Below are 12,305 nucleotides of genomic sequence, written 5' to 3' on the forward strand. Positions count from 1 at the left end.
TAGAGCGCCTGCGGCCTCCAGCTCCGCAGCCAAAGGAAGAACCCACAACGGGGTCTGCAAGGAAGAGAAGCAAGGTGGCTGCCGATTTTTTCCAAAGTGTTGCCCACGACCGACCCCACAGGAAGGGGAGGAGCCGCCTGAGGCCTGGGAAGGACGCCTCGGGGACCTGCCTTAGATCCCTGTGCTCGCCGAAGCCCGTGAAGCAACTCCGGAGGGAGGCAAAGCAGTGCTCAGTGTTTCCCCGACCCCACTCCACGCGGCGCCCTCTCGGAATCGCAGCGCGTAAAGGCCGACCGCCGGGGCGTAGCGTGGTGGCGCTTTGCTCTTCCCAGAAGACTACAAATGGTCTCGACTCGAAGTCCCCATCCCTGCAGGCGCGCAGATTTTGAGAAATGAGATCACTCAGAAGACAACGGAAACTTAAGGACCAGGTGCAAGACTGTACCTACTTGGAGGGTGCTGGTGTGTGCGTGCGCGCGCTCAGCCTAATTCTTCTCTAGCCGAGTTATGAAATTTGTTTCTAATTCTAGTACCTTTCAAATTTCCATTTATTTTGACCGTACTCGTCTGAAAGCAGATTTCATTTTCGCTGGCAAGATTAAAAACCACAAATTAAGCAAAAGGGCCATTGAATCTCAGTAGTGTTCAATAGATTCTCTTAACTTAATTCAGAACCCCTTTGAATTCGCTGCATTCAGGCAGGGGTCTTGTTTTGTTGTTGTTGTTGTTTTTTTTGTCCCCCCTCCCACACCCTCCTTACAATTATGGGTGTTGTTATTTTTAAAGGACTCACAAGGTGACTAACTCTCCCTGTTATCTGTTGAATGAAAGCAGTGTTACACATGCAAGACCAAATAACCCCGCAGTCAGTTGCGGGCCGTGGGCCGAACCCCACCCTGTTATCCCACAATCCAGATGGGATTCGTGATTAGAAAATAAAATTGGCCAAAGCTGTCCCGGAATCCCTCTCCTACTTCTAATTTCATCAGCAGTATTAATCAGCGCTCAAAAGAGCAAGGAAATAACATCAGTTACTTTTAGATTGAAACATATTTATAAATTTCAGATAAACTCATTTTAGAATTCCTAACTTTTTGAGGACTAGCATTCACCGCAGTTAGCAATTTTAAAACGAGGGTGAGAGCTTTCAAAACATATCGCATGATATGTATTCTTCTGTTTTTAGTCTGAGTTAAATCACAAAGAAAAAATCATAAACATCGTTCCTTTTGATTAACCAACTTGATTAACCCTTTGATTAACTAAGCCTAACAATTGTTCTCATTACAACTTCTTACTCATGTGGAAAGAAAGAAAAGAAAGGGAGAGGAAGGAAGGAAGGAAGGAAGGAAGGAAGGAAGGAAGGAAGGAAGGAAGGAAGGAAGGAAGGAAGGGGTGTTCTTAATTTCCCTCCTAGGGTATTTTCAGAGGGAAAATCCAAACACAATTAAATACCTTCAGTGGCATTAAGCATAAGCAAAACTCAGTATAATCTATCTAGGTGCACAGAGCTTTCCAGAAAAATGTCTATGTCCTTCTTTCTCAATAAAGTGACATTTTCCTCACAACATAATGACATTTTCTGTGGCTTTGCTATTTGTTCCCTAAGTGATGGGTGATCAGGCCCACTACGCACTCTTGAGGTTCTGTCCCGGTCCCCCGGAGATTATGTCTTTTGTGTTTCCTCGGGGCTGGGCAGGGAAGAGGATGAAGGCAAAGGGCCCGGTCTGGGTCCAAACAGGGCGGCGGGGGTGGTGGGCAGGGGGTTGTGAGTGTGTGGATCTTCGCTGTTGTCTCTTCTTGGTGGCAAGGGGGGAGGCAGCTTGTCTTCTCCGAGGCTGCAGCCTGCCTCTGAGGACAGATTGCCCCCACCTCCCCCCGGTCGGCAGCACGCGTCTCTTTTGCGTCCAGATTGGCCGCGACCAGCGCTCAATAGCGGGAGGTTAATTTCCTTCACAAAGGTGAAGGGGGCACGGCTCCGGGGGGGCCCCGCGCCCAGACAGGCGGCCCCTTTATTCCGCTGCGCCTTGATTGGAGCCCTTGATTTAGCATCTGATGTCAGCCGGCAGACAAAATGCCCTGCTCCGAATGAAAATGCATGAGGCGGCGCAAGAAGAGCGGAAACCAACTTCAGTGGGGCGCACGCGGCCGACCGCGCGTTTCGGCCTTTAGCCAACTCCTTCCGAATCAACCCAGTCCCGCGCCTCGAGGCGGCTCAGAGTGGCCTGGGCTGGGCTCCTCCAAGGATGCCAATCTTTGAGCCTCGGAGAACTTAAAAAAAAAAAAGTTCAGAAATCCAAGTGCCTTTTGGAACCCAGCCCAACTTGACCCCCCGCCCCCCGTCTGCCCCAGGGCCGCGTCTGCTGGCGATTAAAGAAGTGCGGTGCCAACTGTTTCTAAAAGTCGAGATAAAACCTTCCAGTCGCACGCACGCGGACGCACGGAGGCCTTGGATACAAACGCCGCCCTCGGCTGCAGCCATAAGACCAGAACCTCTACCTAAGTTTGCAACTCCGGGGTCCCATTTTCGCTTGGGTCCTGGGTCCCAAGGCCCACCCGTCCGAGCCTCTCGGACGCCCGGGCTTTGCCACTATTTTAATTTTTTTTATTATTTCCCAAACACCAGGCGGAGTCCCTGCGCCTCCCCCGACTCCTCTCCCGCCCCAGCAGCCACACTCAGATCTCCCCCGCGCCTGCTGCTGCCCACCGCCGCCCCTACCCAATCAGCGCGCACAACTTCCCCCTCCGCTCTGGCTCGCGGATTGAACCCTCCTGACATATTTGGGGCCATTCTTCTCCTTTGTTGCTATTTTGCTCGCGACCCGCGGGTAATCCCCGCGCGGGAGGGGGGCGTGCATTGTCGTGCTGATGGACGGGCCCATTTGGCGGCTCCGCGCCCCCCGGAGGAGAGACACAAAGCCCAGGCACGTGCGCCTCCCCATAGAGGAGCAGTAGACCGTGAAGGGAGGCGGGGCCGGGCGTGTGCCTGGGCCGGGCGGGGCGGCGGCGCCGGGCGGGGCGGCAGCGGGGCGCGCGCGGGGGCCCAGCGCCCTCAGGTACATCTGCCGCACCTAACGGGCGACCCCCGAGTCCCGGCCCCTTTTTTGCCGCCCCGTAGCCCTCCCACCCGACCAGGCGGAGGAGGTGCGGACGCTCTGATTGGCTCCGGAGGAAGCGGGAGGCGAGAACAATGGCCCCCTCCCCCCGTTAAAAGGGAGCGGCTCCCGGGCCCGGGGACAGGGACGCGCGTGCAGGGCGCAAAGCCGGGCCGAGCCGCCGCCGGCGCCACGCGAGTCCCGTAGCCGCCGCTCCCGGGCCATGGGCCGGGGGCATTGAGGGCCGCCCGGGCCGAGCGCGGAGGTGGGACCGAGTCAGTGCCTTGCCCTCGCGCTGCGCCAACATGCCCCGCGGCTTCCTGGTGAAGCGCAGCAAGAAGTCCACGCCCGTGTCCTACCGGGTCCGCGGCGGCGAGGACGGCGACCGCGCGCTGCTGCTCTCGCCTGGCTGCGGGGGCGCCCGCGCGTCGCCCCCAGCGCAGAGCCCGGGGCCGGGACCGTTGCTGCCGCCCGCCGAGCGCGCCCATGCGGCGCTCGCTGCCGCGCTCGCCTGCGCGCCGGGCCCGCCGCCGCCCCCGCCGGGCCCGCGGGCCGCGCACTTCGGCAACCCGGAGGCCGCGCACCCGGCGCCGCTCTACAGCCCCACGCGGCCCGTGAGCCGGGAGCACGAGAAGCACAAGTACTTCGAGCGCAGTTTCAACCTCGGGTCGCCGGTCTCGGCCGAATCCTTCCCTACGCCCGCCGCTCTGCTCGGAGGCGGCGGCGGCGGTGCGAATGGCACCGGCGGCGGCGGCGGCACCTGCGGCGGCGACCCACTGCTCTTCGCTCCCGCAGAGCTCAAGATGGGCACGGCGTTCTCCGCGGGCGCTGAGGCGGCCCGCGGCCCAGGGCCCGGCCCCCCGCTGCCCCCCGCCGCCTCCCTGCGGCCCCCGGGCAAGCGCCCTGCGCCCCCCGCCGCCGCCGAGCCGCCCGCCAAGGTAGCCAAGGCCCCGGGCGCCAAGAAGCCCAAAGCCATCCGTAAGCTGCACTTCGAGGACGAGGTGACCACGTCGCCTGTGCTGGGGCTCAAGATCAAAGAGGGCCCGGTGGAGGCGCCTCGGGGCCGGGCGGGGGGCGCGGCGCGGCCGTTAGGCGAGTTCATCTGCCAGCTTTGCAAGGAGGAGTATGCCGACCCGTTCGCGCTGGCGCAGCACAAGTGCTCGCGCATCGTGCGCGTGGAGTACCGCTGCCCCGAGTGCGCCAAGGTGTTCAGCTGCCCCGCCAACCTGGCCTCGCACCGCCGCTGGCACAAACCGCGGCCTGCGCCCGCCGCCGCCCGCGCGTCCGAGCCTGAAACCACTGCCAGGGCTGAGGCGCGGGAGGCGACAGGCGGCGGCAGCGACCGCGACACGCCGAGCCCCGGCGGCGTGTCCGAGTCGGGCTCCGAGGACGGGCTCTACGAGTGCCACCACTGCTCCAAGAAGTTCCGCCGCCAGGCCTATCTGCGCAAGCACCTGCTGGCGCACCACCAGGCGTTGCAGGCCAAGGGCGCGCCGCCCGCGCCTCCGGCCGAGGACCTACTGGCCTTGTACCCTGGGCCCGACGAGAAGGCGCCCCAGGAGGCGGCCGGCGACGGCGAGGCGGCCGGAGTGCTGGGTCTGAGTGCGTCCTCCGAGTGCCACCTGTGCCCAGTGTGCGGGGAGACGTTCCCCAGCAAGGGCGCCCAGGAGCGCCACCTGCGCCTGCTGCACGCCGCCCAGGTGTTCCCCTGCAAGTACTGCCCGGCCACCTTCTACAGCTCGCCTGGTCTCACGCGGCACATCAACAAGTGCCACCCGTCCGAGAACCGACAGGTGATCCTCCTGCAGGTGCCCGTGCGTCCGGCCTGCTAGAGCGCGCCCCCCATCGCGGCCCCCCCGAACTGTGCCTTCTCTTGGAGACCCACGAGGAGAGCGCGCCCTGCGCGCCCTGAACCCGCGTCCGCTCCGGGGGCTCCCACCCCCGGTGAAAGTGTTGTCTCCGCTTCTCTCGGTGTGGCGTGACGGTAACCCCAATCCTCTCGTTGTGACTCCTTTCGGACCCCCCCCCCCTTGCGTTGTGTCCCCTTCCCCTCCTTGGCGCAACAGGAGCCAATCTCTTTCTCTACAAGAGAGAAAAGCTGTAAGCGTTTGTCTCGTGGTTGGAAGCTTCCCCTTGGAGGGGAGAGCTGTTTTTCTTGCTAGTATTCGCTGTGTTCATGGTCTAGAAATGCGGTTTGCTCTCGCCTACCAATCTCTGCTCTCTATGTATGTAGCGTACGGGTTGTTTTGGGTGAATCTTGAGGAATAAATGCCTTTATATTTCACAGGCTGTAAATTGAACTTCCCACACGATTAGCTTTATTATGGCTTGTGAACTGCTGGAGTCTGGCTTTACCTTTTTGTATGTGAACAAATCAAATTGCTTAAAAAAGAGTTTTCTTTAGTATAGCCACAAATGCCTTGAACTGTTGTCTGGGATTGTTTTGGGGAGGGAAGGGAATTTTCAGAAAATGCTGTAGAAACTGCCTCAATACTTCACATAAGACTCTTTGGTTTTATCATCTTTGTTGAGGTAGGACTATATAAGTTCTCTCTAAATGTATATGTTGATTTATGAGTAATTGTTATTTATTCTTTATTTATTTATATTAATTATGAAGATTATGCTATTATTTGATTGCAGATCTTTTTTTTTTTTTTGGTACGCTTTTCCCCCTCCCTTGCCACTCTTGACATTTCACTGTGCATTTTAGAAGAGAGCCTTTTTCTAAAGGGATCTGTTAAAAGTTTTAACTTTTATACCTATCTGAGCGAATTACAACCTACCATTTTATTCTGCTTGGAGGGCCCGTGAGGCCCCTGTACAACCAACAGCTCTTACTTTTAAATGCAATCTTTTTTCTACATACATTATTTTCTTAATTGTTAGCTATTTATAGAAAGCTTCAATAGAACTGTTTCAACTGTATAACTATTTACTATTCAAATAAAAATATTTTCAAAGTCAAAGTCAGATGGATTTATTTCCGCATCGCGTGGCTTCACTAAGGATTTAAAATGATTTCTTAAATGTCTGTTTTCTAGTAAAGGAAAAAAATCCTGCCACCTTCACTAGGATCATGGGTTTTTAGAGCTGAGCCTGAACCTCTGGGTCCTGCCCTTCTAGCAGCTCAAGGGTGTACCCTCAAAAACTGGTGAACTGGAGCCAAAGGCTTGCTAGGGGTGTTGGGAAAGGTAGTGGAAGATGGGGCTAGAATGAAGGCCTGGGAGACTCTTCCAGAGAAATCTACATAAGTGCCCACAAGAATCTATCCTTTTGATCAAGGGGGTGTGAGACACACTTTAACTTAACAGACCCTGCATTTCCTGACCATTTGGGGCTCAGTGTAACAGTAATTCCTCAAATAAATAAGGTGGGTAGTGGTCTCATGGTCAGATTTCCCCAGTAAGTGAAACAAACCAGAACACTCGTGGCTACAACAGAAGTTAATGCAGTTTGGGGTAAGGGTTCAAAAATGCTTTTTCAATCAGGTGAGCAATCTGCTTTTGGGGGAAAAATGGAACACCATCTGTTTAGGGTATTAACGTTAATAACAGGTCATTACAATGTTTTCCGTTATGTGTCACTTAGCTCGTTGAAGAACAATTCTGACGCCCACCAGTTAATATTTCGAGTTGTTTCCCTCTCTGAAACAGTCCATTGCAGAGCTGTGCTAAACATCACAAGTGTGCATTTCCTTTTGTGGTATATTTTGCTACTTTTTTCCTAAGGCCCTCTAAATCAAATGTTTGTCCATCAAAGAGATTTTAGACATCTGCCCAGTAAAGGGCTGCATGTCTGAAGGATGTAGGTGGGATGGGGGTGGGAAGGACAGTCCATGAGAAACTTGGAAGGAACAACTGAGAGAGATCGGTTTGTTCAGACTCTGAGCCTGCAGTTTTGTGTGGGAGAGGGGTTAGAAAGACTGAGCTGTCAGGAACATTGAATATTCCTCCATTTGTGAAGGTCTTGCAACAGACCCAGAATGGCAGTGAAGGAGAAGCCACTACAGGTAAGTTGCTCCCTGGACAGATCGCATTTGCCTTTTATTGGTGATGCCTATGTACTTTATCAGTTTGGAGAATGTATAAGCACAGGGACAAAACAGTAGTTATAACAACCTGGAAACTGGATAAAACAAAGGAAAACTCCAATTTGCAGGCTGTTGGCTGTCTCTGAGCAACATTAACATGAGAATTTTTAAATGTCCTCCCCGAATTACACCATACGTGAAAAGACTGAGGGTCAGGGTATGTTCTATGCCCATAAAAAGTTTCCTGGAAAACCTGATGGTTGGCCACACATGACAAGTCGAGGCTTGGCTGCAGGAATGACATCTTGTCGTCTGTGTTTGGCCCACTGGTTTTCATGTCCATAATCATAAAGCATAATTTCTAAGATCCACTTTCATGAGGGTAAAGAAAATTTGGTTGTTTGCAAATGTGCTCTTTCATAGCCGGTGGAAATGTATTCCCAATGACCAAATAATACCTTTTCTAAACTTAGAGACCAGAATTTCATTTGTGTGAGATGTTCAGTGAAATTGCATACAAATTTGACCCCACTGAAGTAACGGAATGGTGTCCAAGAATTAGACAGGTTTTGTCTATTTATTTCAAAGTTACCTTCTATGGGTCAACAAGATATTCCACAGAAAGGAAATCAGATTCTCTCTCCATCTCTCTCTTTTTCATCCCTCCCTGGATAATAAGTTCACAAGGGCTCCCGTTTTAGAATACCAAGTGGAGACGTGCTCACCTTCTTTATAAATATGCAAAGGATGCTGAGAACATCCTGTGTCTCTGAGGTCACTCCAAGCTTGGACAACCTTCCCTGGAACCCACTGGCACAGCCACGCCCACTGCCGCAAGGGATTGTTGCTGGGAGGGGTTGGTGGGTTAGGGAATGGGACAGGACCAAAGAGGGAGGAGCTAAAAGAAGGGGCTAAATAAAGGAAGGGACTTAATTTTTGCCTGTGGTGTCCACACTTTTTCTCCTCCTACACGAGGGTGATATAATAAAAGTCAAAGGCTGCTCTGAGCTGCCTGGTTCCGAAGCGAACCGGCAGCTTTGCCCCTTTCTCCAGAGTTGATCACGTCCTCTTGACTCACGTTTCCCTGGAGGCCTGGAGAAGTCCGGGTCTGACGGGAGCCCTGGCTTCTCAAAGGCCTGCGCTGTGGAAGCACGTGCTCCGCCCTCAGCCAGAACCAGGGCCCAGCGGAGGAGTCCCCCAGTCACACAGCACTCCAGTGTAACTTGCGAGTGCCAGCAGTGAAGCCAGAGGCCCCACAATTGCCCATGATGAGCAGTCAGGGAGCAGAGCAGAACTGAAGCCTGGAGCCCGGCAGGACTCTAGCTGCTCCAGGGCACGTGGGAGTATGTGGGGGCCCCCGGGCAGAGACGAGGGCGCACAAGATTGGGCAGGGCAATGCCAGTCTCCAGGTTGCCCAGCCCATCTGTGCCAGATGCTGCTGATCACAAGGGCACACTGTTTCCCATTGGCCCCCATTGCTCTGCTGCAGGCACCCGAGTGGACCTGCCATCTCTTTCCACCAGCTGCCCCTCTGTCCCCGACCCCTGGACTTCGTTCCACAGCCTCCACAATGTCTTCGAACAAAACGAAGCAGAAACTCTCCAGAGTCCTAGTGAACAAAGCACATCATGGTATTCTTCACCCACCAAATGTCTTGCTAAAGAGAAAGGGTCTAGAATGCACCTCAGGCAAGCTCCTTGGCTCTACTGATCCCTTGGCTTGCTGCAGGCCTCTGTCTCCTCATCTGTGAACCAGAGAGAGTGGGGCTCTGCAAGGTACAGTGAGACATCTGAGGAGGGTTCCCAAGACTGTGAACTGAAAGGCAGCAAGAACCCCAAAGGGAGCAGGTGTCCTCAGTTTAGGCAGGAGAAAACCTATATCTCAGAGCATGTTCTCTGGTGTTGAGGATGTTATGAATCCACTGGTCTGTGGAAGGCAGGCTTTGATCAAAACTTGCTGTCTTCTCACAGAAGGGACATTTTGGTCTTGTGGAGAAAGTTTCTGGCAAATAGACCCTAGCGCGTGGGGTCATTTATAATGACATATATACATACAGTGTCACCCAGTTAGCTTATCCCAGGGCCAGGTTAAACTAGAGAGGCCTGTAAGGTCTGGTGGTTAAAGGCATGATTTGTGAGGTTGGGAGAAGATCAAGGTGAAACTGAGTTGTAGAGAGAACCCTGCCCCCCTCCCCCCTGCCAGGTGGCAAAGCATACCAATGTGAGAGAGTGGACTAAAGAACATGCAAGGGTCTTGATCCCCTCTGATTACCAAAGTGGTACCAAATCATGGAGCACAACACAGAAGTCTAAAGACACTTAGGATTCTAATCCTAAATTATGGAAATATTTGATTAATACTTTGGCAATATAACTTGAAGGTAATCGCCTGAAAATCCTGCTTGGCTGAGAAAGCCTCTGCATCTTCGAGTTATATAGATCTTATATATTGAAAGAAAAATTGTTTCTTTATTACCAATCTGTAGCATTAAGTGACCAATACTCATAGGGAAAGCCTGGTATACTCATTACTCCTGGATTGCAATATGGCCACCATCTCTAACAGGCACGTGCATCAGCACCACAGAGGAAAGTTCAGAAGTGAAATCCGGTCCCAGGCCCACAATTATCCCCATCCAGTGGCTCTGGGGGAAAGAACTATTCCCAAACACCCAGAGTAGGAAGGCCATCCTCTAAGGGATTGTTCAAGGTCCTGGAGATGCCTCTGCTGACCTGGCACCTTGGTCAGCCAAGTGAGGTCAAGTATGTGGAGTCCACAGGAAGAAAGGATGAGAGAAGACAGCGCCTACCTGCCCAGGGATTTCCACAAACAGGGAAATCTTTTTTTCACCAGGAGAACTACAGAACTCCTGCTTCCTACTGAGGTTGCTAAGGAAACATAAATAATTTCCAACCGATTCATCAACATCTTGTCTTGTGCAAACAACCAGCTACATGTTTTGATGTCACCAAGGCGATTTCCCAGTCAAGAGGATTTTCTGCAGGAAAAATGAATCCTGTTTCTTTGGAGACTCCTTATGAGGAGCTGCAGCGGGGAAAGTACTACATGCCAGATTCAATCCCGGAAAGTGACAGAGACCAGTGAGAGGCGTCACCAGCAAGACACCTCTGAGGGACCTCCGTGGCAAAGAAAACTGACTTCTCACTGCCAGTGAGAGAAACAACTTGGCTTACAAATTTACTATCCACAACCTTTTTTTTTTTTTTTTTTTTTTGGTCATCACTGTGGACCGATATGCTTCTCAAAATCATAGAACGTATTTGAGCATATGACTTGAAGTCAGTTAACATATTTTCACCAGCCCAAACACACACCCTTTCATCCCTTAACTGTCATCATTTGTCTAACACATATTTTTATTGTGGGCTTGGTCTGTTGCATCTGGAAAGTGAAATGTTCAAGATGTGATGATCCCTCTGGCAATATATATGGTGAGCAGATGGGTTGAGGGGTAAACGTGCTCATGTTTGTCTTATTTGAAGATTTCTATACTGTGTGGATTTCCTGGTGGCATTTCTACACAAAGCATCAATACTGATGATGCTTTTCTTTAGCTCATTGCATGAGCCTGTACTACTGAGACAAAGCGATCTTAGGATGCTTACTGTATTGAAATGAAACCTATAGGAAATTTACTGCCAGTCAGAGCACATTCAAACGTGTGATTATTGGGAGCCAATAATTCGAGCATGTCAGATTCACGCTGTGCAGCATCCCCAACATCTATTAGAAGCTGGTCCCCATGGTTTGCACTCCCAGTTTACAGTGCTGCCTCCCTTCATCAGAACTCAGGTGTTCACTGTTCCTGCCACTCGGTTTGAGCCAGTAGAAAAAGCATCACACAGCGGGAAACAAGAATGGCAGAAACTTCCACCTGAATGCGTTGTTCTCCTATTCCACTCATCAGAATAAAGGCCCTTTTATTCGAATGCAACATCTGCTTCATCTCTGTTGTCCAGGACCAGGGCCTTGATGCAATGCCCCTTCTCAAACGCTACAGTCAGGTGTCACACCTGATGGTGACAGGATGGACAGACTGAGCCAAGAGGCTATTGTCTGCTGAATCTGATAGGAAGCAGAGGAGGTGTTAATGCATGGAAGGGTTTCAGAGAAGGCTCTTTTTACAGGAGGAAAAAAAATTAGCGTAAAATTTCCTCCAAGCTCAAAGAACAGAAAGGGGTGTGGATCTTAGCTGAAACCCACATGTCTAATATTGCCATTTAAAAGCTTGTCACACCAGGTGCCTGGGTGGCTCAGTCAGTTGAGCGTCTGACTTTGGCTTGGCTCATGGTCTTGCGGTTCATGGGCTGGAGCCCCACGTCGGGCTCTGTGCTGACAGCTCAGAGCCTGAAGCCTGCTTCAGATTCTGTGTCTCTCTTTCTCTCTCTCTGCCCTTCCCCATCATGCTCTCTCTCTCTCTCTATCTCTCTCAAAAATAAATAAACATTGAAAAATTTTTGTAAAGCTTGTCACACCAGGGGCGTTTGAGTGGCTCAGTTGGTTAAGCATCAGTTTGAGCCCTGTATTGGGCTCTCTGCTGTCAGCGCAGAGCCTGCTTCGGATCTTCTGCCCTTTCTCTCTCTGCCCCTCCCCTTCGCTTTCTCTGTTTCTCAAAAATAAATAAGCATTAAAAAAAAAAAAAAAAGCTTGTCACACCAATTGATTGTCATTCTTTCCTACTGCAATGTGTCCCACTTTCCTATGTAAAATGAACCTTGATCATTCCAGAATGCAGCTACAAAGAGGTTATTATTGGGAGATGGGCAGAAACTGATAGGTACAGTGTACATAAAAATGAACTGTCAGGGACACAAGGCAATGAACCAAAGTGCAGGCTCTGTGTGTCCAAATCCAAACTGAGTCATGTTAGATCTCACCACATGTGTTACAAACATAAAGGAATACGCTCTTTTCTCACTCCTCTCTATAATAAAAGACCCTTATTGCTTCTTTTGAGCAGTGTTGTTATCCTTGATATCTTCTTGAGGGTTTCCGCACGAATTATCTTGATAATTCACCAAACCCCAATTATAGTTTTAAATCATTTTAGTGAAACATTTACCTAAGTGAAATTTCATATTTGGGGGCACCTGGGGGACTCAGTCAGTTGAGTGTTCGACTTTGGCTCAGATCATGATCTCAGAGTTTGTGAGTTT

General features: G+C 51.6%; 1 protein-coding gene across 1 annotated transcript; it reads left to right on the forward strand.

Moving 5' to 3' along the window:
• The first annotated feature begins 3,400 nt into the window (after positions 1-3,400).
• On the forward strand, positions 3,401-5,096 carry INSM1 (INSM transcriptional repressor 1). Its single transcript, XM_042979742.1, has one exon. The coding sequence runs from the start codon at positions 3,401-3,403 to the stop codon at positions 4,925-4,927; it is 1,527 nt and encodes a 508-aa protein (XP_042835676.1). The 3' UTR covers positions 4,928-5,096.
• The last annotated feature ends 7,209 nt before the right edge of the window (positions 5,097-12,305 follow it).

This window comes from Panthera tigris, chromosome A3 (genome assembly GCF_018350195.1).
Source record: "Panthera tigris isolate Pti1 chromosome A3, P.tigris_Pti1_mat1.1, whole genome shotgun sequence".
NCBI classification, from domain to species: domain Eukaryota; kingdom Metazoa; phylum Chordata; class Mammalia; order Carnivora; family Felidae; genus Panthera; species Panthera tigris.

Coding starts and splice junctions, on each gene's coding strand:
- INSM1 (XM_042979742.1), top strand. CDS start 3,401: ATGCCCCGCGGCTTCCTGGTGAAGCGCAGCAAGAAGTCCACGCCCGTG.